General features: G+C 42.1%; 1 protein-coding gene across 5 annotated transcripts in view; it reads right to left on the reverse strand.

Annotated features, from left to right (window-relative positions):
- Window positions 1–21,780, reverse strand: part of dock3 (dedicator of cytokinesis 3) — a 965,674-nt gene that overhangs the window by 220,467 nt on the left and 723,427 nt on the right. For 4 of the 5 annotated variants that reach the window (XM_080184500.1, XM_080184509.1, XM_080184492.1 and 1 more), the window contains one exon: window positions 19,914–20,041. In XM_080184500.1, coding sequence (XP_080040626.1) covers window positions 19,914–20,041 — 128 coding nt within the window. Of the gene's footprint in view, window positions 1–19,913; window positions 20,060–21,780 lie in introns of all 5 variants that reach the window. The other variant, XM_080184484.1, reaches the window with a different exon arrangement.

A 21,780-nucleotide genomic window follows, 5' to 3' on the forward strand; every position in this document is an offset into this window, starting at 1 on the left:
ATTCACGGCCATACCCATGACCTTTCTCTCTCATGTGGCCTTTCTTGTTCCATCATATCAATCATGGATAAGGCTATCAATGGTCGCTTACCAGTATCAATCTCCACTTTTACTACAGCTTCCTTCCACACCCCAAAGCTACCTCCTTCTGTACCTGTTCCTGGAAAAAATATCCAGATTCACATACAACTGCCCCTACAAAATCCCAACTGACTAGCATTTGTCCTTCTGCAACTACTGATTTGCTTAATTGCATCCTCACCTCCACTTTTGATACTCTAGTCCTTCCACAAAATTTTAGTCTCCCTCACCCTGACCATTCCCCTTGGTATGGCCCTCATCTCCGTTCCCTAAAATCCAAGGGAATAAAAGGATGTGGGAGACATGTGGTTTAGCCATCAATTACATATCTGGTTGGACCACATAAAGCACTGTTGGGTCCTACTCTCATTTGCTAAAACTGCTTCCTATTCCAGGATAATTTTAGAATGCAAAGATAACTCTAGGCTTATTTTCTCTACTGCAAACCATTTTCTTAAACTCCTTTCCGAATCTCCTGCATCCTTACCTCCAATAATAAATGAGTGGGGCCTGTGGACTTTTCACTAAAATTGAGACCGTCCAAATGACAGTCCACTCTTTCACAAACTGCTCCCTCAACTCTATTCCCACTAAGCTGCTAACCATCCAATCTCCATTCATGCTATCCATGTTAGTTGATATTGTTAGAAATTCTCTGTCTTCAGATGTTGATCCTCTCTCCATTAAATTTGCCATTATCACTCTCTCTTCAAAAACCTAAACAACCCTTAGTACTTGCAAGTAACCACCCACTGCCAAATTTCCTATCCTCTCCAAAATCTTGAACATGGTCTCCAGGGGGTGTAATGGTGTGGTAGTATTGTCATTATACTAGTAATCCAGAGGCCCATGCTTTGGGGACCCATGTTTGAATCCCACTATAGCAGATGGTGAAATTGAAATTTAATTTAAAAAATGATGACCATCAAATCATTGTCCATTTTCACTTATGCCCTTTAGGTAAGAGAACTGCCATCCTTACCTGGTCTGGTCTGCATGTGACTCCAGACCCACAGCAATGTCCTCTGAATTGGCCTAGTAAGCCACTCAATTCAAGGGAAGTTAGGGTTGGGCAATAAATAATGGCTCAGCCAGAGACATCCAAATCCCTTGAATGAATAAAAAAAACTCACATCTGTTCCCATCTTTACTAGAACTCCCTGTTTGAATTCCTGCATTGTGGTTTCCGTTTCTGCCACAGTGCTGAAACAACTCTTCTCAAAGTCACAAATGACATTCTATACAGCCACAATGAAGGTAAGCTATTTCCCTCATCCTTCATGACCTGTTTAACACAGTGACCACACCATCCTCCTCTAATACCTCTCCATTGTCAAGCAGTTTGGGTATATGGGTCAGAGAGGCTTGAACTGCTTGTACCTGCTTCCCTTCTAATCGAGAGCATTAAATTCTGTTTTTTCTCCTCCCACACCTTTAGCCCTGGTGCCTCCCAAAGATCTATGTGACTTTCTCCGATTTTTCATCAACATGCCAAGCCTCTGCGGCATCATTCAAAAGCACAAGTGTGAGTTTTCACACGTATGCTGACAACATCCAACTCTACCTCACCACCACCTTGGCACCTCAATTTTTGCTGAATTATCAGATTGCTTCTCCAATATCCACTACTGGATGAACAGAAATGTCCTCCAATGAAATATGCTTAAGTGTGAAGCCATTGTTCTAGGTTACTGTTTCAAGCTCCATTCCTTATCTACTGATTCCATCCCTCTACTTGGCAACTCTCTAAGACTTATATCATCCTGCTTCCTACCTTGCTGTTGAATCTGCCCTCAAGATGAACATTTGACTACATATTTACGGCAACACTCAGATTCTCATTTTCCATCTCTAAAGTTTGCAAGACTTTGGCCTGCATCAGCTTATCTGCAAACAAAATCTTTAGTTGTGCCTTTGCTATGTCTAGACTTAACTATTGAAATGCACATGTGGCTGGGTTCCCCCATTCTACCCTGGATAAACTTGAGGCCATCTAAAAATCTGCAGCCCATGTCTTAACTCGCACCAAGTCTGGTCCAACTTTATCCCTGTGCCCGCTGACCTACAATGGATTCCAGTCAAGCAATGTAATTGTTTTTAATGATTTAAATTTTAAATGATTTTAAATACTTTGAATGATTTTAAAATTCTGATCCTTGCTTTCAAATCTCTCCACCTTTTGTGATGTTTTGGCCTCTTGAGCATCCTTGATTTTAATCGCTCCACCACTGGTGACTGTGCTTTCAGCTGCCTTGATCCTGAGCTATAGACTTCCCTCCTTAAGTCTCTCCTCCTCTGAACCTTGCTTTCCTCCCAAAGCTTTTGATTATCTGACCTAATATGCCTCATGTATTTTGGTGTCATGGCTGTGATTCTCCTGAATTGGGATTAAGAAACCCCACTGATATTTATCAAGTGGTGTTCTCCCACCCGATAGATGTTAATTTATTTATAGCAAACAATCCACCGCCCAATTCTGCTGTTCCCAGACCAGGCTGTCATTTTTAAAGAGCTCCATGTTTGGAGACAGGCTCTCCTCCCACAAAGACATAAATAATGGCCTCCACACTGACAAGGGGAGCAGCACAACCCCTCATCAAAGAGAGACATTCTCCCTCGCACCCAAAAATAACAGGTAACCCCTTCCGCAACAACTCCCACACTACGCAGGCATGAGTGTGACCTGAACTGACCTCCCCTCCCCACTTAGCCTCCTTTTCCTCAGACACCCCCTTTGAGGCCCTATTTCCCTCTCAGACGCCCACTCAGGCCTCCTTTCTCCAATTCACTGCCTCTTTGAAATGGTTTGCAAAAGAGGTAGTGAAACTAAAAGCAGTCGATCAGGGTTCGACTCTGTCTACATTGTGGTCAGGATCAATGGGGTACTTGAGGCGCAGTCAACTCTGAAGGAAAATTAAAATAAACACAGGTGGCTGGAGGATTGGACAGCTGAATCTTTTATAAGGCACTGCACGTTGAACTTGTTACAGGTCAAAGGCTCCAAGTGCGATGATTTCTGCTTGCTGGGAGGCCACAACAACTTCAAATCAAAGCTGTGTGTATACATTGGGGCTGAGGGCACAGCTCCAACTCCCACCCCTCCCCACCCCACCAGGTGAAATTGACATCTGTCTGTCAGAGGTCTTCAAAGACGTCTGTTTTCACCTGCAGGGACATGGAGGTTAAAGTGACCAAACCACTTCAGAATTTGCACAGCTGACAAGTTGGAATGCAGAAATTGATCATCAGGCTGCCTGAAAACATCATGCATAGCTAATATTCAGGTCTACCAGGGCTTGGAAGTGCAGTCCAGCCACAACATCCCCATACCAGCAGACAGTGGCAGGCGAATCCCTTGACTCCCCAACCCAAGCCCACCCAGCTCCCAGGACTCTTGAGGAACCCTTCCTCTGTAGCCGGCAGCAGCAAAGGGGCAAATGCTCCACAGGCCCATGGTACCAGGCAGTGTGTCAGTGCCAAAGAGCCACAGGGCAGTGCACTGTTGGCACTGCCAAGGTGACTGGCTTGAAGGGAGTGGGGGATCTGCGGGGGAAGGCGGCTGTGGGGGATCTTGGAAGGAAATGGGGCTGAGTGGGGGATCTGAGAGGTAAGGGGGCCTATGTGGGGATCTGAGGGGGAAGGGGGTTTGAGTGAGGGGTGGGTCAAGTTGGATAACCTCATGCCTGCATGGTGTGGGGAGAGGAGAAGGCCTCTCATTGCTGAGCGGTTGTTCGTGCTTACTTGACTCCCGGGATCTAATGTGTCAGGTCTTTGCTTGCGAGGACCAATGCAAAAGCTGGCCCACTATAGACCCTGCTGGGGAGGTGGGCAAATGACAGGGCCATTTGACTCAGGCTGCAAATCCACTAATTATATTTCAAGGTGTGGTTTTGCTCAGGGCCCTCAACTCGGCTAGTACCAAACCCACTTTTCCGCTGACTCCTGATTCTCCTAGCCAATGACATTCGTGATCAGAGCTTGTGCGCCTGGAGAATCTTCTCCCATATTTTGATTTGTAATGCTCCTCAGGAACGCTCTGAGATGTTTCATTACATTAAAAGTAATTTCCTTATTCTCCATCCTATCACAAGTATTATAAAGCAGAGGTTGTTAGCCCTCTGAGAACTAACACTGAAACACGCAAAGAGGAGTACCTCACCTTATAATCTGTAAAACACGTGTGTGAAGTGGTGTGACCTGCTTTACAGCAAATTCTCGTGATTAAATACAAAATAAATCCCTGACAATTGCTTCCCAGACTTTTGGCTAAGATCAAGTGTAGTATCGACATGCTGTGCTTGGTTGAAGTCATTAGGTTACATTTCAGCTTCATTTGAAGCAATTTTTAAAAGCAGCATCTCAGCTTTTTGGCTAAGATACAAATGAGATCAAGCTTTGGAGGAGGAGCTATGCCTACTCCAATCAGCTTGGATCCTGTAGATCAAGCCAAAACAGGAGGTGAAAGCCGTGTCTTGTCAGCTTGGATTGCAAATGTCTCAATTTGTTGAGACTCTGAATTGGATTTGATCTAATTGAATTGGAATAAAAACAAAAAAAAGTAACAATTTATTTATCTAACTAACAGTGAAAAAATTAACTAAACTATTAATAAACTGAATAAATCCATTCTAACTATCAACTATTCCCGATTACAAGATTCCAACGGAATGCTGGTCCAATAAATACAATTTCCACTCATTAACAAAAATAGAATTTAGTTGCTCTCTAAATTACAACCAGGAATATCCTGGGCTTTCTCTGTTGATTCTTTTGTCTGGAATTTCTTTCTTATTTGGCACCTTTTCTATCTAGATGGTGTTTTCTCTCAGACATAGAGGAAGCTATGAGAGCCATCGATTCTCTCTCTGAAAGCTGTGAGCTGTATCTCTAGCAGGTGGCAGTTGTTCTCTCTTTTTGTCCCACTGCCCCACTTTTTTTTATACCTGTGATGACATATCGATATTTCCCACAATAGGATTGTGAGGTTGTCAAAACCATCAGATTTAAATTTAATGGGTTCTTGGTATCTAAGTGTTTGATTCAAATTGATTGGCTAAATTCAAAAACATTCAAAAGTCTGTTGTCTTGGTAAAACTGCTGCTTAGCCTTTTGATACAAATGTTTCAATTTCTTGCATTATTTTAATCCTCCAAGCACAGAAAAAGCACCACTGTTTAAAGGGACCGTGCAATGCTTCTTCCCTTGCATTTTACAATTTAATAAACTGCAACCTACAAATACTCTACCCAATTTCACAACACAGACCATGGGGGCGATTCGCCCCAAAAAATTCTAAGTGGCGAATCCGCATGAAAACTGGAATAAATCATGTTGTTTTTTTCAGCGGGAGTTTAAAAGTGAATCTCCCATGCTCTATGCATTATAAAGTGCCTTGGTGTAAATCCTGTTAAAAATCAGTGGGTGGGCCTATTCATACTGGAGAGGCTGGCAGTGTAGCGCTGAGCAGACCATTGCACATGTGCCGAACTGCGCAGTGGCCCCTCTCTGCCAGCCTCCCGATTGCTGACCAGCTGGATCATTGGCCATCTCGATCACTGGTCAGCTCTGCAACACCTGCCTTGCTGGCCTCCATCCCCCGACTCCCCGGCCTTCCATCCCCCTATGGGTCCAAACATGCCTGGGCCCAGCCTTGACTTCCACCCCCGTGGCAGCTCTGATCTCCAACTCCCACGCACCCCTCCCAATCACCCCCATCCCCACAGCAGACCCCTCCCCACAGTGCCAATCACCCCTGCAGACTGGCCCCCCTCTATCCCGATAGCCAGCCCTGATCGCTGGCCTCCCTTCCTCCCCCATTGATCCTGACTGTAGGTTGATAGCGGGATTACCCCGCCCCCACCAATTGCTCTTCCAGAGGCTCATCCCCAGCAGGCCCTGCCCTTGGCACTGCCCCATGTTTGATGAGCATGGTGCCCCTTGGGCTTTGGCACTTTGCCCCTTGGGTGGTGCCAGGGCCCAGGCTGGCACTGTCAATGTGTGAATGCTGAGGGCCCCTTGCCACCACCTGAATCTCTGGGGAGCCTCAGTTGCTCCTCTTCACTCCAGCAGGCTCTGGCTGCCAACTCCCTATTAGTGGGGAACTATATATAGTTCAATAGGTTCCTGGCATCTAAATGCCTGATTCAAACTGATTGGCAAAATTCAAAAAAATTCAAAAGCTGGAGTAAAATACTCCTGGCGGTGGGGGAGAGGTTAGTGGGCCCGGATATTTCAGTCCCAGGCCTGCTAATACCATTTAAATAATATTCAAATTACCTGCTATATAATTTACGCAACTCCATGCCTATTTTCAACCCATGTTGATGGCACTGGAAATCCGGCATTGGGAAATGTGCTCAGGGCCAGTAGCCCAGTGCGAATTGCACAATTTGGCCGACACTTAAATCTCTCAACTCGCTGCGCTTAAAAAACTCAGTGCAATGGGCTGAGAGAATTGCGGCTCATATCTTTTGTTTTTCTTTTACTTATTCAAAAACTAATACATTACTAATATTTACAAAATCTGATCAAAAGTAACTAATTTGAAATATTATGCTCTCTCTCTCTTCACGGATGTTGCCACATCTGCTGAGCATTTCCAGAATTTTATGATTTTTATTTCTGATTTTCAGCATCTGCAGTATTTTATTTTTGTATTAAGGAAGTTGAATATGGAAAATGTGTGCTTAAGTTTTCACTGTTAGGTGGCCCACAATGACTATTTTAAACTTAAGTAAAGGCAACTATGTGGACATGAAAACAGAGCTGGTTGAAATGAACTGGAATATTAGACTAAGAGATAGATCAATAAAGGGTGGTCAACATTTCAGGGGATATTTCAAAATACTCAGAATAAGTATATTCCTGCGATAAAGATAAGTCCTAGAGGGAGGAACCACCATCCATCGTAACTAAAGAAGTTAAGGAGAACATCAAACTTAAGGAAATAACATATAGATAGTTTGAGCAAGTGGGCAAAAATCTGGCAAATGCTGTATTAGAATCAATTATCATGGAAGCAATATTAGGACATTTGGAAAGTCAAAATGCTATCCATCAGAGTCAGCATGGTTTTATGAAAGACAAATCATATTTGACTAATTTGCTAGAGTTCTTCAAGGATGTAACAAGCAAAGTGAATAATGGGGATCCTGTAGATGTAGTATATCTGGACTTCCGGAAGGTATTTGATAAGGTGCCAGGGTTAATTCATAAGATTAGATCAGATGGGATTGGGGTAATTTATTAGCTTGGATAGGTGACTGGCTGACAGACAGAAGACAGAGATAAAGGTTTTTTTTTCTGGCTGGCAAGAGGTAACTAGTGGGGTGTCACAGGGTTTGGTCCTTGGGCCCCAGCTATTTACAATCTATATCACTGACTTGGATACAGGGATAGAAGGCTCTGTAGCCAAATTAGATGGGACAGTAAGTTGCAATGAGGAAATAAGAACCTTACAAATAGATATAGATCGGTGAGGAGAGTGGGCCAAAATGTTGCAGATGGAGTTTAACGTGGATAAGTGTAAGGTCATGCATTTTTGTTAGAAAAATGGGAAGGCGACTTTTTATCTAGATAGGGAGAGACTTTGGGGTGCTCTGTTGCAAAGGGATCTGGGTGTCTTCATTCACAAGTCACAGAAAACTAGCATGCAGGTACAGCAGATAAAAAAGAAATAAAGAAAGTTGCCATTTGTAGCTAAAGAAATAGAATATAAAGATAAGGAAATATTGTTGCAACTATACAAGGCATTAGTGAAGCCACACCTGGAGTATTGTGCACAGTTTTGGTCCCTTTATTTGAGGAAAGATGCAGTGGCATCGGAGGCAGTTCAGAGGAGGTTTACTAGATTCCAGAGATGAGGGGTTTGTCATTTGAAGAGAGATTGAATAGTTCAGGCCTTTACTTCTGGAATTTAGAAGAATGAGAGGAGATCAAATTGAGCTATACAAGATGATTAAAGCTTTGGATAAAGTAGATGTAGGGTATTCTAGGAAAAGAGGTTATCGTCTTAGGATAAGGGGTGGCAAATTTAAAACAGATTTGAGGAGAAACTACTTCTCACAAAGGGTTGTGAATTAGTGGAATTATTCAACCCAAAGTGCGGTGGATGCTAGGACAGCGAACAACCTTAAGGAAAAGTTATTCCGATTTTTAATTTGTAATGAGTTGAAGGGTTATGGGGAGATGACAGGAAAATGGAGATGAGGAGCATATCAGCCATGATCGAATGGTGGAGCGGACTTGATGGCCCGAATGGCCTAATTCTGCTCCTATATCTTATGAACTTATGAACTTACAACTTCGGAAAATGTGAAGTTGTTCACTTTGGCAAAGACAATAAAAAGGCAGAGTATTATTTCAATGGAGAAAGATTGCAGAATGCTGAGCTGCAAAGGGGTCTCAGTATTTCTGAGCATGAGTCACAAAAGGTTAGTATGCAGGTACAGAATATAGTCAAGAATGTTAATAGGATGCTATTCTTTATTGCAAAAGGAATTGAATATAAAAATAAGGATGTTGTTATATATTTAAAATGTTGCATGGTCGCTTTAAGAGCTGATCACATGATTTGATGATGATATCATTAGGATGATATCATTACGCTGCTGCTTTACTTTCCATTTTGTACTTGGTACATTGAAATGAATATCTCTTTCAATAAAAGCTGTTTAAATCTGTGTGTGTAGATCAAGGGGATGATTTTACTGGCTTGACATGCCAGTTGATTGGCATTGGGAGTCAGTAAGACCAGGCAAGAGGCAACTAACAGATTCATGCCCAGTTTCTCACCTCTTGCGATCTCACCTGACCAGATCTGCCAGCATAATCAGCTTCACGTCTGGGAAAGAGGAGTACTGGGAAGACAGTTAAAAAAAATACATATCGAGTAGTCTCAAGTTACTTGTGCCAAGAGAAATGGTGGGTCAATTAGGATCCATAAGGCCTTTCAATGAAGAAAATGAATCATGGAGTTCCTATGCTGAGCGTTTTCAATATTTTATACAAGTGAATAAAATTGTAAATGAATTGCTCATATCAGTTTTTCTCAGTAGAGTAGGAAGTGAAACATTTAATTTGCTCTGGAACTTGGTTCATCAAGCAAAGTCAGAAGCCTAAACTTAAGATGACTTAACGAAAATCTTTGAAGAGCATTACTCTCCAAAGCCATTGAGCATTGCATAACAGTTCAGATTCCATTGAAAAAATCAAGTGGAAGATGGAAGCATTGCTCAGTTTGTGGCAATATTGAAAAGGCTGGCAAAACATTATAAGTTTGATGAGCAATTAGAAGATTCTCTTTGAGATCAACTAGTTTGTGACCTCCAAAACAAGACTATCCAAAGAAGATTGCTTACTGAACATGATGAGACTTTAAAGACAGTTGAATTTGCAGTGATGATGAAACTGGCTATGACAGAAGCTTCACAATTTGGTGCAGGAATGAAGATCCACAAGTGGGAGCTGCCCATAAGAAGTCCAAACAGCAACAAGCATGTCACAGTTGTGGCCAAAATAGGCTATTCAGCAAGTCAATGTTGGAGAAGAGATAGTCAATGCAAGAATTGTGGTAAAATAGAACATAGAACATAGAACATAGAACATTACAGCGCAGAACAGGCCCTTCGGCCCACGATGTTGCGCCGACCAGTTACAAAAACAATGACCCACTAGCCTATACCAATCCCTTTTCGTCCATAAACCTATCCAGAGATCTCTTAAACGCCCCCAAACTAGACGCATTTACAACTGCAGCAGGCAGGGCATTCCAATCCTTCACCACCCGCTGGGTAAAGAACCTACCCCTGACATCCGTCCTGTAGCTACCCCCCCTTAATTTAAAGCCATGCCCCCTCGTGCTAGCTTTCTCCATCCGAGGAAAAAGGCTATCACTATCCACCCTATCTAAACCTCTAATCATCTTATATGTTTCAATAAGATCCCCTCTTAGCCGCCTTCTTTCCAACGAAAACAACCCTAAATCCCTCAGTCTCTCCTCATAGGACCTCCCCACCATACCAGGCACCATCCTAGTAAACCTCCTCTGCACCCTCTCCAACGCCTCCACATCCTTCTTGTAATGCGGGGACCAGAACTGCACACAGTACTCCAAGTGCGGCCGCACTAGAGTAGTGTACAGTTGCAACATTACACTGCGACTCCTAAATTCAATCCCCCTACCAATAAACGCCAAGACACCGTACGCCTTCTTAACAACCTTATCTACTTGATTCCCAACTTTCAGGGATCTATGTACACACACACCTAGATCCCTCTGTTCATCCACACTATTCAAAGTCCTCCCGTTAGCCCTATACTCGACACATCTGTTGCTCCTACCAAAGTGAATTACCTCACACTTCTCCGCATTAAATTCCATCCGCCACCTCTCGGCCCAGCTCTGCAACCTATCTAAGTCTCCCTGCAGACTATGACACCCTTCCTCACAATCTACCACACCTCCAATTTTGGTGTCATCAGCAAATTTACTAATCCACCCAACTATACCCTCATCCAGATCATTAATAAAAATTACAAACAACAGTGGCCCCAAAACAGATCCCTGAGGCACACCACTCGTAACTGTACTCCATGATGAATATTTACCATCCACCACCACCCTCTGTCTCCTATCTGATAGCCAATTCCTGATCCAACTTCCTAGATTACCCACAATCCCATACATCTGCATTTTCTGCAGAAGCCTACCATGGTGAACCTTATCGAACGCCTTACTAAAATCCATGTATACCACGTCAACTGCCTTACCCCCATCCACCTCTTTGGTCACCTTCTCAAAAAACTCAATAAGGTTAGTAAGGCACGACCTACCCGCTACAAAACCATGTTGACTATTTCTAATCAATTCATTACACTCCAAATAACTATAAAAATGGATCGCATTGTAATAGGTTATTGGGCTAGACCAATTTCCCCTGAAAAGAATATTGAAAGAAGAATGTGGGTACCTTCAAGAAGAACAAGTTGCATTTTACCAAAAGAATTTACAACATGGAAGAAAATAATTATGACTGTAAAGAGGAAAATGTCCAGAAACATAATGAAGAGCTCCAAATGAATGTTCTATTATCCTTACAGGATGAATCAAAGAGATTCAGGGTGATTCTGAAGTTGAGTGAACAACTACTTGGATGGAAGTTGATATTGCTGCTGTTAACTCCTGAGACTACAGCTGATATGATTTTAAGGACATACATGGAAGAGGTCATGCCATTAAAAGATTACATCATGGTCAACATCGAGTTGAGTGGACAAACAATGGAGTTGCCTCACCATGTGGTCTGTGGTAATTTTCTGGCTGTATTTGGGAGACTTAGTTGGAGAAGATGAAGCATAACTGGAGTGCTTTCAACAGATTGGTCAACACCAAAACATACCTACAGCACCTACTGCATAAATACAAGAATGTTTTTGATAAAGGGAGTTCAAGTGAAAATCTAGATAAAGCCTAACAGTCAACTAAGAAGTCTCAAAGCAAGTGCAGTGCCATATGCAATTTGTCCCAAAGTCAAAGAAGAATTAGTAAGACTTGTTAACATTGGTGTATTACAACCAGTTACAATGAGTGACAGGGTTACTTCCATCATACCGATTGTGAAACCAGATGGTTCAATTCACATTGTGATGATGTTAAAACAACCAACATTAGTGTTTTGTACTGATCAGTATCCGCTTCCTTTATTTAATGATTTATTTGTTGGGTAAGCAGGTGGGCAGAAATTCAGCAAGATTGGTCTTTCACAAGCATATTTACAGATGAATATAGCTGCTGAATCGTATCCATTTCCTACAATCCTTACTTATAAAGATCATTTTGGTTATAAAAAAATTACCTTTTGGAATAACATCCACACCAACCTTATTCCAAAGATTGATGAATCAGATTTTAAGTGGTCTTTCTAATGTAACGATTTTCCTCAGATGATATCTCAAACTAAGGGTCCAGTGAACCAGAATACTTGAATAATTTAGAAGAAACGTTGGAACATCTTCAAGCACATGGTCTATGTATGAAGAAAAAAATGTTTTTTTCTGGACATCAGTCTAGTGTTTAGGTCAAGTTATTGAATATAAAGGTCTACATAAAGCACCTAAAAAGATGGATGCTATTTTAGAAGCACCACGTGCAACAAATGTGACACAATTGAAGTACTTGCTAGGATTAGTAAATTATTATGGCAAACTTGTTCTGAACATAGCAACATTTTTGAAGCCCTTGCAAAGCTGATTGTGTGTGAAACAGTCAAGAGACTGGACAACAGACTGTGAGGAAGCATATGAGGATGTCAAAGATGTTTTGCAGAAGTCTGAAGTATCAGTTCATTTTAATCTTAAGATACCATTACTGCTTGCTTGTGACACTTTGCCTTATGGCGTAGGAGGGTATTGTTTCACATATTATGATTTTGTATACTCTGAGTAGTGCTGATTCTAACTAATTATGCTCAGCTGAAAAAAAAAGTATGAAGTATAATTTTTGACATACAAAGCCTTTATCATTATTCAAATGGTCATTATTTCACATTATTGACTGATCGTCGACCCTTAACTACTATTTTCAGGCTGTCTAAAGGCATACCATGGGTATCTGGTAACTGGGTGCAAAGGCAGTCAGGATCTTGGCCAGGATTGTCCCAAAAAAATTCAAAGTCTCCAATACGTGTAAAAATGGGAGTAACTCCTGCCGATCTTTTAAGAGTGATTTGCAGATCGAATCTCTCATACTTTGTGCACTCCAGATTGCCCTAGCATGATTCCCTCTGAAAATCAGGGGGCAGGGCCTATTCCTGTCCAAGAGGCTGGCAGCATAACGCTACTGCACATGCGTTGATCTGTCAGTGCAGTGATTGGTGCATACATAGTAGTCTCACATTGCTGGTCTCCTGGTCACTGGCCAGCCTCACAACCCCCCATTTCTGGCCTTCTTACCCCTCGATTGCTGGTCTTCCGAACCTTTTCGAGCCAGCCCTGATGTCCACCCCCCACTCAACCCATACTGATTTCCCGATTCCCCCCTAACCCGAATGGCCAGCCCTCTTCCCCCTTTCTACCTGACATCCTCTGGTAGAGTGGCAGCAGGACTCCTCACACATATCGATCGCCCTCAACAGGCCCTGCCCCAATAGACCCTGCCTCCACTGGGGCAGTGTTAAGGTGTCCCTTGGGCAGTGCCAGTTTGCCCCTTGGTAGTGTCAAGGGCCAGGCTGGCACTGCTAAGCTGGCACTGCCCAGGGAGTACCTCCCTTACCCCTGATCTTCTGAGGGAGAGTCAATGTCCTCTCTTCACTTCAGTGGGGTCGGGTTGCCTGTTGCCCGTTAGTGGGGAGCAGGTGTAGGAATGTTGGGGGGGGGGAGATGTATCAGGCCCAGAGACTTCAATCATGGATCCACTAATAATATGGAAATACTAATTTTATGTTGTAATCAGCTCCACGCCGAAGTGTAAACCAAGTCTTTTCCTTATGTGTAAAACCCACAACCCCAACATAGTTAGGAAATTACTGATGTTGTGCTTTATTATACAAGGCATGGTGAAACTGCATCGTGAATACTGTATGCGGTTTTGGTCTCTCTGTTTAAGGGAGGATGCTAATGCATTGGATGTGATTTGGCCGAGGTTTAATAGATTGACACCTAGAATGAGCAGACTGTTTTATGAGGAGAGGTTGGAAAGACTGGCCTTGTATCCACTCGAGTTTAGAAAAGAGAGCAGTGACTTGATCAAAGCATGCAAAATCCTGAACGTTATTGACAAGTTGAAAGGATGTTTCCTCTTATAGACACGTGAATCCAGAACTAAATGGCATTGTTTTAAAATTAGGGGTCACCTATAGGTTAGAAATAAGGATAATTTATTCCTCTCAAGTTATGCAAGTTTGGAACTATCTACTCAGAAGACAGTGGAAGCAGGGTCACTGAACATTTTTAATGCAGAAATAGATAGATTCTTGTTAGAAAAGAAAATCAGAATTTATTGGGGGGGGTAGATGGAACGTGGAACTCAACACAAACAGATCAGACATGATCTTACTGAATGACAGTGCAGATTCAATTGTGTACGTTCGTATGTTGTCATTTTGGTGATGCTTCATGAGTTAATTTTTCTGATGAGCTCTCTCTGCAGCTGTTTCATAATATTTATGGTGGGTGAGAATGGGAAACGCTGTCCTCTTGTTTAGGAATATATTAAAAAAATGGGTTGTTGAAGTACTCTGATGTTGAAACACTGGCTCTCATGGAGGCAGCAGATATGGGATTCCAAGTGTCAAAAATGTTTAAGGGAAATTCTGTACAATGCATATCGAGAACATAGCATGTCTATTAATGTTTTGTGCATAATCATATCTTGTGGAATAATCTACACTCCATGAAAAGTTTGAGTAAAAAAAGTTCTGGATTGACCTTGCTGGGTTGAAACAAATGCTGGGAAGAGAAAAAAATCAAAATAAAACAGGTGGCTGCAAGTCATCAGCTGTTGGATGCAGATGCAGATGCAGATCTTTGAGCTAATGATCTCAATATTCAGCTCAATTGAGGGCCATAGTGGGGTTGGAAGTTCTGTGGAGGCAACTTGCGCTGGAGCCCCAAAATTCTGTTGAGTAAAAATAGTGCTGTGGGAGCTGACGCTCATGGTCCTGCCAGGACCTGTCAGCCTTCATGCTTGGGCCTGCTATAAATCCTTTAAACTTGGAAGAATTCTTCACATTGCTATCACCTCAGGTGCTGCTAACTGCTGGCAGCCCCTAACAATTACCTCTCGCTCAACCTCTCCACTGGCACCCTCACCTTAACCCATCTCCTGTCATCTTATCTCCCTGTCACCCTTCATCATCCATCTCTCTTCCCTTACTGGATCCATCATTCCACTGATGCCAGACCAGAGCTGGTGATGCCATGTTGGGGAGAGAGGGTATGAGCACTGACTGGATGGAGTGAGTGGGCATTATAGGAGGTGTGAGCAGCACCAAGGTAGGGTAAAGGAGCTAGAATAAAAGAAAATTATTACAAGTTAACTTTGAAAACTTGGAAACGTTGAATTGGTATTTAAGCAGTGACAGATGGGGGAGTTGTCTCATGGGGAATAGGGAGGAAGGGGAAGCCCTCAGGTTTTCAATTGTTGATTTAGACATCTGGATCAGGAACAGATTGGGGCTTGCTGAGAGCCAACTCCTACCCTTTCTTCCAAACATGCCCGTCTTGTCTAACCAGTGAACCCCTCCATGTGCTCTGCATCCTGTCCTGACTCACTGTGGTCTGACTCCCTTGCTGAACGTGGGCCTCCAGTGGGTGCATTGCCAGCAGCTTTCATCTTTCCTGCAGTGACACTGCATGCAATGAGGAGGCCAATAGCTCTTGGGAAGCAGAATTTCCACCCTGGGACTCCTTGATCCCATTTCTGGCCTTCTGAGTGTCAGACTGGCTCTTAATTCAGTGGGCCTTCCCTGAAGAAGGCAACACGGAGCTGTTATAGGTTCTCTTGCCAGCTGGTGAGACTCCTATTATCTAGATTAAATTCTGTCCAATCTCTTCTTATTCATGTTTTGTGGAAATTCAGTCAAGACTTACAACAGTCTCTGACTCTAAATTATTCTCTCTCAGCATCATAAATCTATAGAACTCAAGTCCTAATAATCTGTCTTCTGAAGTCACTTAAAATCTGAGTATAATGACACCCCATCACTACTTTTTGATTGACCTCGTTTTTCTTGCTACTTTTTCAATTTGTTGGTACTTCTACTGTAATTCTTTATCTACTTTTTTTCATTTTAAAGCCAAAGTATTGACTGGACATTAACTCTGAAAAGTCCAAATCTTAAACAATAGTTTTAATCCAGCATTTATTTCTAGCCTTTTGTGCTGTACACATTCCTGGCCTAGAGACTGGACAGCCACCTTTCTCACAGGCCTCTGTCAATGTCCCTTTAACTCAATATCATCAAAGTATGTACTGCAGTATGCTTTTGCTCATTATTCTTCTCCCTTCTTTAGAGGAAGGGGCATGGGGGTACTCAGAGAGCCTGACTAAGTTCAGGAACTCATTCTGTGTGAAGTAAGGGAATTGACCCACCACCTACAAAAGGTTTCACAGATAATATACCATCGATATTTTGGTTTTAATCGGATGAATGGTATTTTATTGATGAGAAGAATGTAAGACAAAATCGTCATTACTAGTTCTACCCCAGTAGCCACTAATCAATACATAGCCATCACAGGCATTTGACAAGTCTAAGCTGTCTGGGACACTTTTTGTATTCTTCAGATTTTCAACTAGAGTTTGTATAAATGGTGGACTGAATTCTTTATTGGAAATTCATTGCTCAGTTCTAGGACTGAGGGACCTAGGTTAATGGGACAACAGCATTTCTTGTCAAAAACCATTACTACCTATTGTTTGGCACTGTACCATATTCAGACAGATTGAACCTAGTTATCAAATCATTAGTTTGAACTGCAAAATGCCATTGATACTAATAATATATGACTAATAACACTTAAGTTAGCAGGGTAATTTGAAAACTCAGCAGATGGTCATTCCTGCCCTGTTGCAAGATGAAGTAAAGGAAGGGGTCATCGTAGGAGGTCAATGGGTGAAGCTACTGAGATATCAATAATATCAAAATACAATAAGGGATATTAAAGACATTAAGGATGTAAGTGTTGGAAAATGGTGTTGTGGCATAAGATTAGCAGTCATCTTGTTGAATGGCAAAGTATGCTCGAGGAGCCAAATGGCCTACTCCTGATCCCATTTTCTACAATCCTATGTGCTGAAAGCCAGATCTTGGTTACAAGCATAAAAGGAGATCGAATGGATCAAAAGAATAAAGTGGTGAAAAGTTACAGAATTAAAATTAATGCAATAGGTGAAGGTTATGAAGACTAAAAGAAAAACTGGTGAGAAAGCAGAGTTCAAGATACATGTTAAGCAGCTGTAAAAAGATTCACAGTTTAATTAACTAGCAAGGCTTACATCAGAAAACAGTATTTGCCATAAAGAAATCAGATCTACAATAGCAATTGCAAAGAATACATTTTCCATATATAAAGAATTGCTCAGCATAGGAATGAGTAGAGATGCAAAGAAAACAAAGGATATGATTGAAGAGCTCGTAGACCAAGAAGGAGAAAGAGAATGGTAATCTTAGGCAACGTGAAATTGAAAACTGGAGGCTCCTACAAGCAACTGAAGAGAAAAGTGCAAGATCACTAAGTGATTCCAAAATATGCATCTACAATTTAAGCACAGTGAGACATTGGGTGGGATTTTATGGCCTTGCTTATCCCAAAACCGTAAAATCCCGCCTGAGATCAATGGACCTTGTCTGCCCCTTGCCTGCTCCAATTCTCGTGGTGATGGGACAGTAAAATTCCAGCCATTGATCCAGATCAGGGTTTCCCAAACTTTTCCAGCCATGGAACCGTTGTGACCTCCCAAAAGTACTGAAAGAACTCCTGAGAAATATTCTCAATATGTTAAAAAATTAAACCATAAAAAAAGGCGCAATAGGTACAAACATACAAAAATAAATGTAAAAATATTTCTATGCCATATATTGATACATTTATTGTAATAACAAAGCTATATTATTCATCAATACTTTCAAATCTTATCTTTTTGTTATTTTTCATGGAAGATCTCACTCACACTCACTACACCCTCACTCACCCTTATCGACCCTCACCTCAACCACTCTCACTCACCATCACCTATTCATGCCCTCACACACTCTCACCCTCACCCACTCTAACTCATCCTCATCGGCTCTCCCCCCACTCACCCTCACCAACCTCTCAGGCCACTGTGGCCTCGGCTCCTCATGGAGCTCACCCAGGCTTGGTTCATCTTGGACCCCGTGACCTCAATCCTTCTTAGATCCTCACTGCCTCAGCTCTTCTCGGGAACCCCTGACGTTGGCTTGTTTCGCACCCCCAGCTCTTCTCTGGCCCCCGTGACCTAGGTTCTTCTTGGGCCCTGCAGTCCTGCTCTTCTTGGATCCTATGGCCAAACCCTGAACCCACTTTGGGAACCCCTGAGCTATATCATATCAGGGATCAAATGCTCTTTGCAGAGAGTGGGCTAGGAAAAAACAGTGCTTCTCATCCCAAGATTTGCTGCAGTCATTTAAAGAGAAGTCCTAGATATAGACTGTGTAATCACTGGGCAGGTAGAAATTAACACAAAGGGAGAAAATACAGATCATTTTTACCCTTCACTGCTCAAAAGCATTATGGCAATTTACAGTTAATAATATTTTGATTATTTTATGATTTCCTGCAGCCTGTCATATGTAAACTGTCATCCTCACCCATGTGAATATTAGTGTAACTAATTACAATATATTCCAGGTATTCCTTATTTATGTGCAAAAGATCAAAGTATTGGCTAACAACAAATTGTAGGTTCTGACCCATTGAAAGTAAATTACAGATGATCTGTAGGAGAACCCAATCCAGGTGGGACAGCAATAGCAATATGCTATAGTTTATCTTTTGGTTGTAGAGAGGAAACAACAGCCAGTTGCTATAAGAAGGGTTTCTACTTGTCTATCATGTATGTTGTTGAATTTCCTCCCTAGTCCGACCATTGAGCATTTTCACTTCATTTCACTAGGTGTAAAACTTACTTGCAAATCAATTAAATTCAAGGTAATTAAGTAAAACAATGCTCTCTTGGATTAAGTACACATTATAATTCAGAGACCAACAATTGCTGGAACCATTTATATATTGCATATCCAACTGATCATGCCAATTCATTCTTTGTACTTCATTGGATTTACAAAGATCTATTTACAAAGGTCTAGGTTTTCAGCTTTAAATTGAGGGATGCAGATGAGGAAATAATTATTCTAGCTGGAATTTGGTCCACCTGAATTACCGCTGGACTTGGCCCTTTGATATGCACCCCAGTAGGAATGGCGAATAACTTCTTTAGAATTTAATAAGAGCCAACAAGCCACTTGAATTTTCAAACAACATACAAAATGAAATACAAGCGATGGGAAAGCATGATGGCATCATTGAGGACAATTAGAGATAAGTTCTGTGAAGAAAAGCTTAGGAAGTAGAGAAAAAAGGCTCTTTGTCCAAAGAAATGTTGGCAGTTATGAGAAATGGAAAGACAAAGGGAGAGACATTTATGGACAGTGTCCCACATATGGGATGCACATCTATTTCTGATTCTAGACATAGTTTCTAATCCTGGCCTTTTTTAGGGCACCTTGCATATGAAAGAAATGTGCAGAGTAGAAAACAAATGTAGCTCCCATGAATTTGCCTGTATCTTGATATAGACTATCACTGGGGAAAATTTGCCCCCTTGCCTAGAACACAGAATGTGGCACGAAGTGATCTGGAGAAGACAATGAGAACTGAAGAATATATATATAAATAAATTGAAAGCTGAAGGTGACAGAAAAAGCTCAGTCAGCGTATGAAAGAAGAGGTGATGTTAAAAGAAAGGGTGGTCTTTCATCAGTACACCGAGACAACTAATCTTTATCTTTCAGAGGCCCATGGTCCTGTGGTGCAATTATGGAATGCTCAGTTTTTAATTTCAGACTTCCAGAACTTGCAGTTTTCTTTATCTCTGAAATAAACATGCATTAAATGAAAAATAAACAAACGTGCTGTATAAAAATGGGACAGGGTATTCTTTGGAGAGCTGTTGAGACGGAGGGGAGACATTCAACATAAACACTAATTGAAAAAGGAATCACTGAAAACTGGCCTGAGTTGAGACAGCAAGTGATTCTCTGTGAAATTACACCATTGCCAGCATTCCAATATGTAGGATTGAAGCATACCAGGGAGCTTGACTTCATGATGGAAAAGATGCTGCTGAGAATTCCAGAGCAGATGAGCAACTCCTTTTGCTGCCGCAGGTGCAAATGAATGTGATGGAGAACAACAGGCAGCAGGATCCGACGGGAGTCTGTCAAAAGAAGAAATGCTGCACTGAGCCATACTTCTACTGTTCATTCTTTCAATATAAACTCTTACAGCTGTCAAAACAGATTTCCTACCAGGATCAGGTTCCATTCTGTTAAAAAAACATGCAGAGTGATAATTGAAATGGCTACACATCCATAATAAACTCTAGATATCTGCTTTAGAGGCTTAGAAGTTGTTGACCTGAAGCTCAGACAGCACCACTGGAATTGAGGCAAAGCTGAACGTCTTCCAGTCCATAGATCATCTTACTGACCCCGCTGTAAGCTTCAGGATCTGAGATGGATGCAGGCTTTCAGGGAAGAGGGGATGGTGTGACAAGACCTAGTCAACTACATGAATAAGCTGCTATTTAAAGTGAAAATAGGCAGGAAGGAGGGAAGCAAGGTTGAAGAAATTAGTATCAAACTTCAGGGTGTCAGGTCTATACATCCTTATAAGTCAGATAGCGTATGGTTGGTGATCTGATTGAGAACTAGGAGTCTGCCAAGAACTTGGTGGAGGCAAGTGGTTTTGATAGTGAGATTTGCCTCCTTGAACTGTAGAACTTTTTTGCTGTGAAGATGTTTATTAATCTCACAAGACTAGCCAAAGTTCTAGAACAGTCAGAGGTGAATAACCTTAAATCTTGCGAGTCATCATCGAAGAAATGGGTTAAGCATTCCATTAACAGAATACACTGAGGATCAACTCAAAGCAATTGAGATAGCAGGGGGTGGATGCAAAAAATTTGTAACAACTTCTAAAATATATTGCCTCAATAAGTGCATAGGTATAATAAATCTTACATATCACCTTCAATCACAGTACAAAGATTGTGCAGCTCAAAAATAGGTGGGTCAGAATGCTCACAAAAAAATTCAAAGTTCCCAATGAGCAGGAAAGTGGGAGTAAATCCCGCCAATTTTGTTCAGCTTACTCACCAGAGCGAATCTTCGGCACTCTGACAACTGCAGAATGCCTTAGTAGGATTAGAACATAGAACATAGAACATAGAACATAGAACATTACAGCGCAGAACAGGCCCTTCGGCCCACGATGTTGCGCCGACCAGCTACAAAAACAATGACCCACTAGCCTATACCAATCCCTTTTCGTCCATAAACCTATCCAGAGATCTCTTAAACGCCCCCAAACTAGACGCATTTACAACCGCAGCAGGCAGGGCATTCCAATCCCTCACCACCCGCTGGGTAAAGAACCTACCCCTGACATCCGTCCTGTAGCTACCCCCCCTTAATTTAAAGCCATGCCCCCTCGTGCTAGCTTTCTCCATCCGAGGAAAAAGGCTATCACTATCCACCCTATCTAAACCTCTAATCATCTTATATGTTTCAATAAGATCCCCTCTTAGCCGCCTTCTTTCCAACGAAAACAACCCTAAATCCCTCAGTCTCTCCTCATAGGACCTCCCCACCATACCAGGCAACATCCTAGTAAACCTCCTCTGCACCCTCTCCAACGCCTCCACATCCTTCTTGTAATGCGGGGACCAGAACTGCACACAGTACTCCAAGTGCGGCCGCACTAGAGTAGTGTACAGTTGCAACATTACACTGCGACTCCTAAATTCAATCCCCCTACCAATAAACGCCAAGACACTTCTAGATTCACTCTAGAAAGTAGGGACCGGGGCCTATTCCTGCCCAAGAGATCAGCAGCATAGTGCTGAGTGGGTCACTGCGAAAATCTGTCAGAGTGGAGATCAGTGCAAGCGCAGTG

Source organism: Carcharhinus amblyrhynchos, chromosome 3 (assembly GCF_965287045.1).
Source record: "Carcharhinus amblyrhynchos chromosome 3, sCarAmb.v2.hapA, whole genome shotgun sequence".
Classification (NCBI taxonomy): Eukaryota; Metazoa; Chordata; class Chondrichthyes; order Carcharhiniformes; family Carcharhinidae; genus Carcharhinus; species Carcharhinus amblyrhynchos.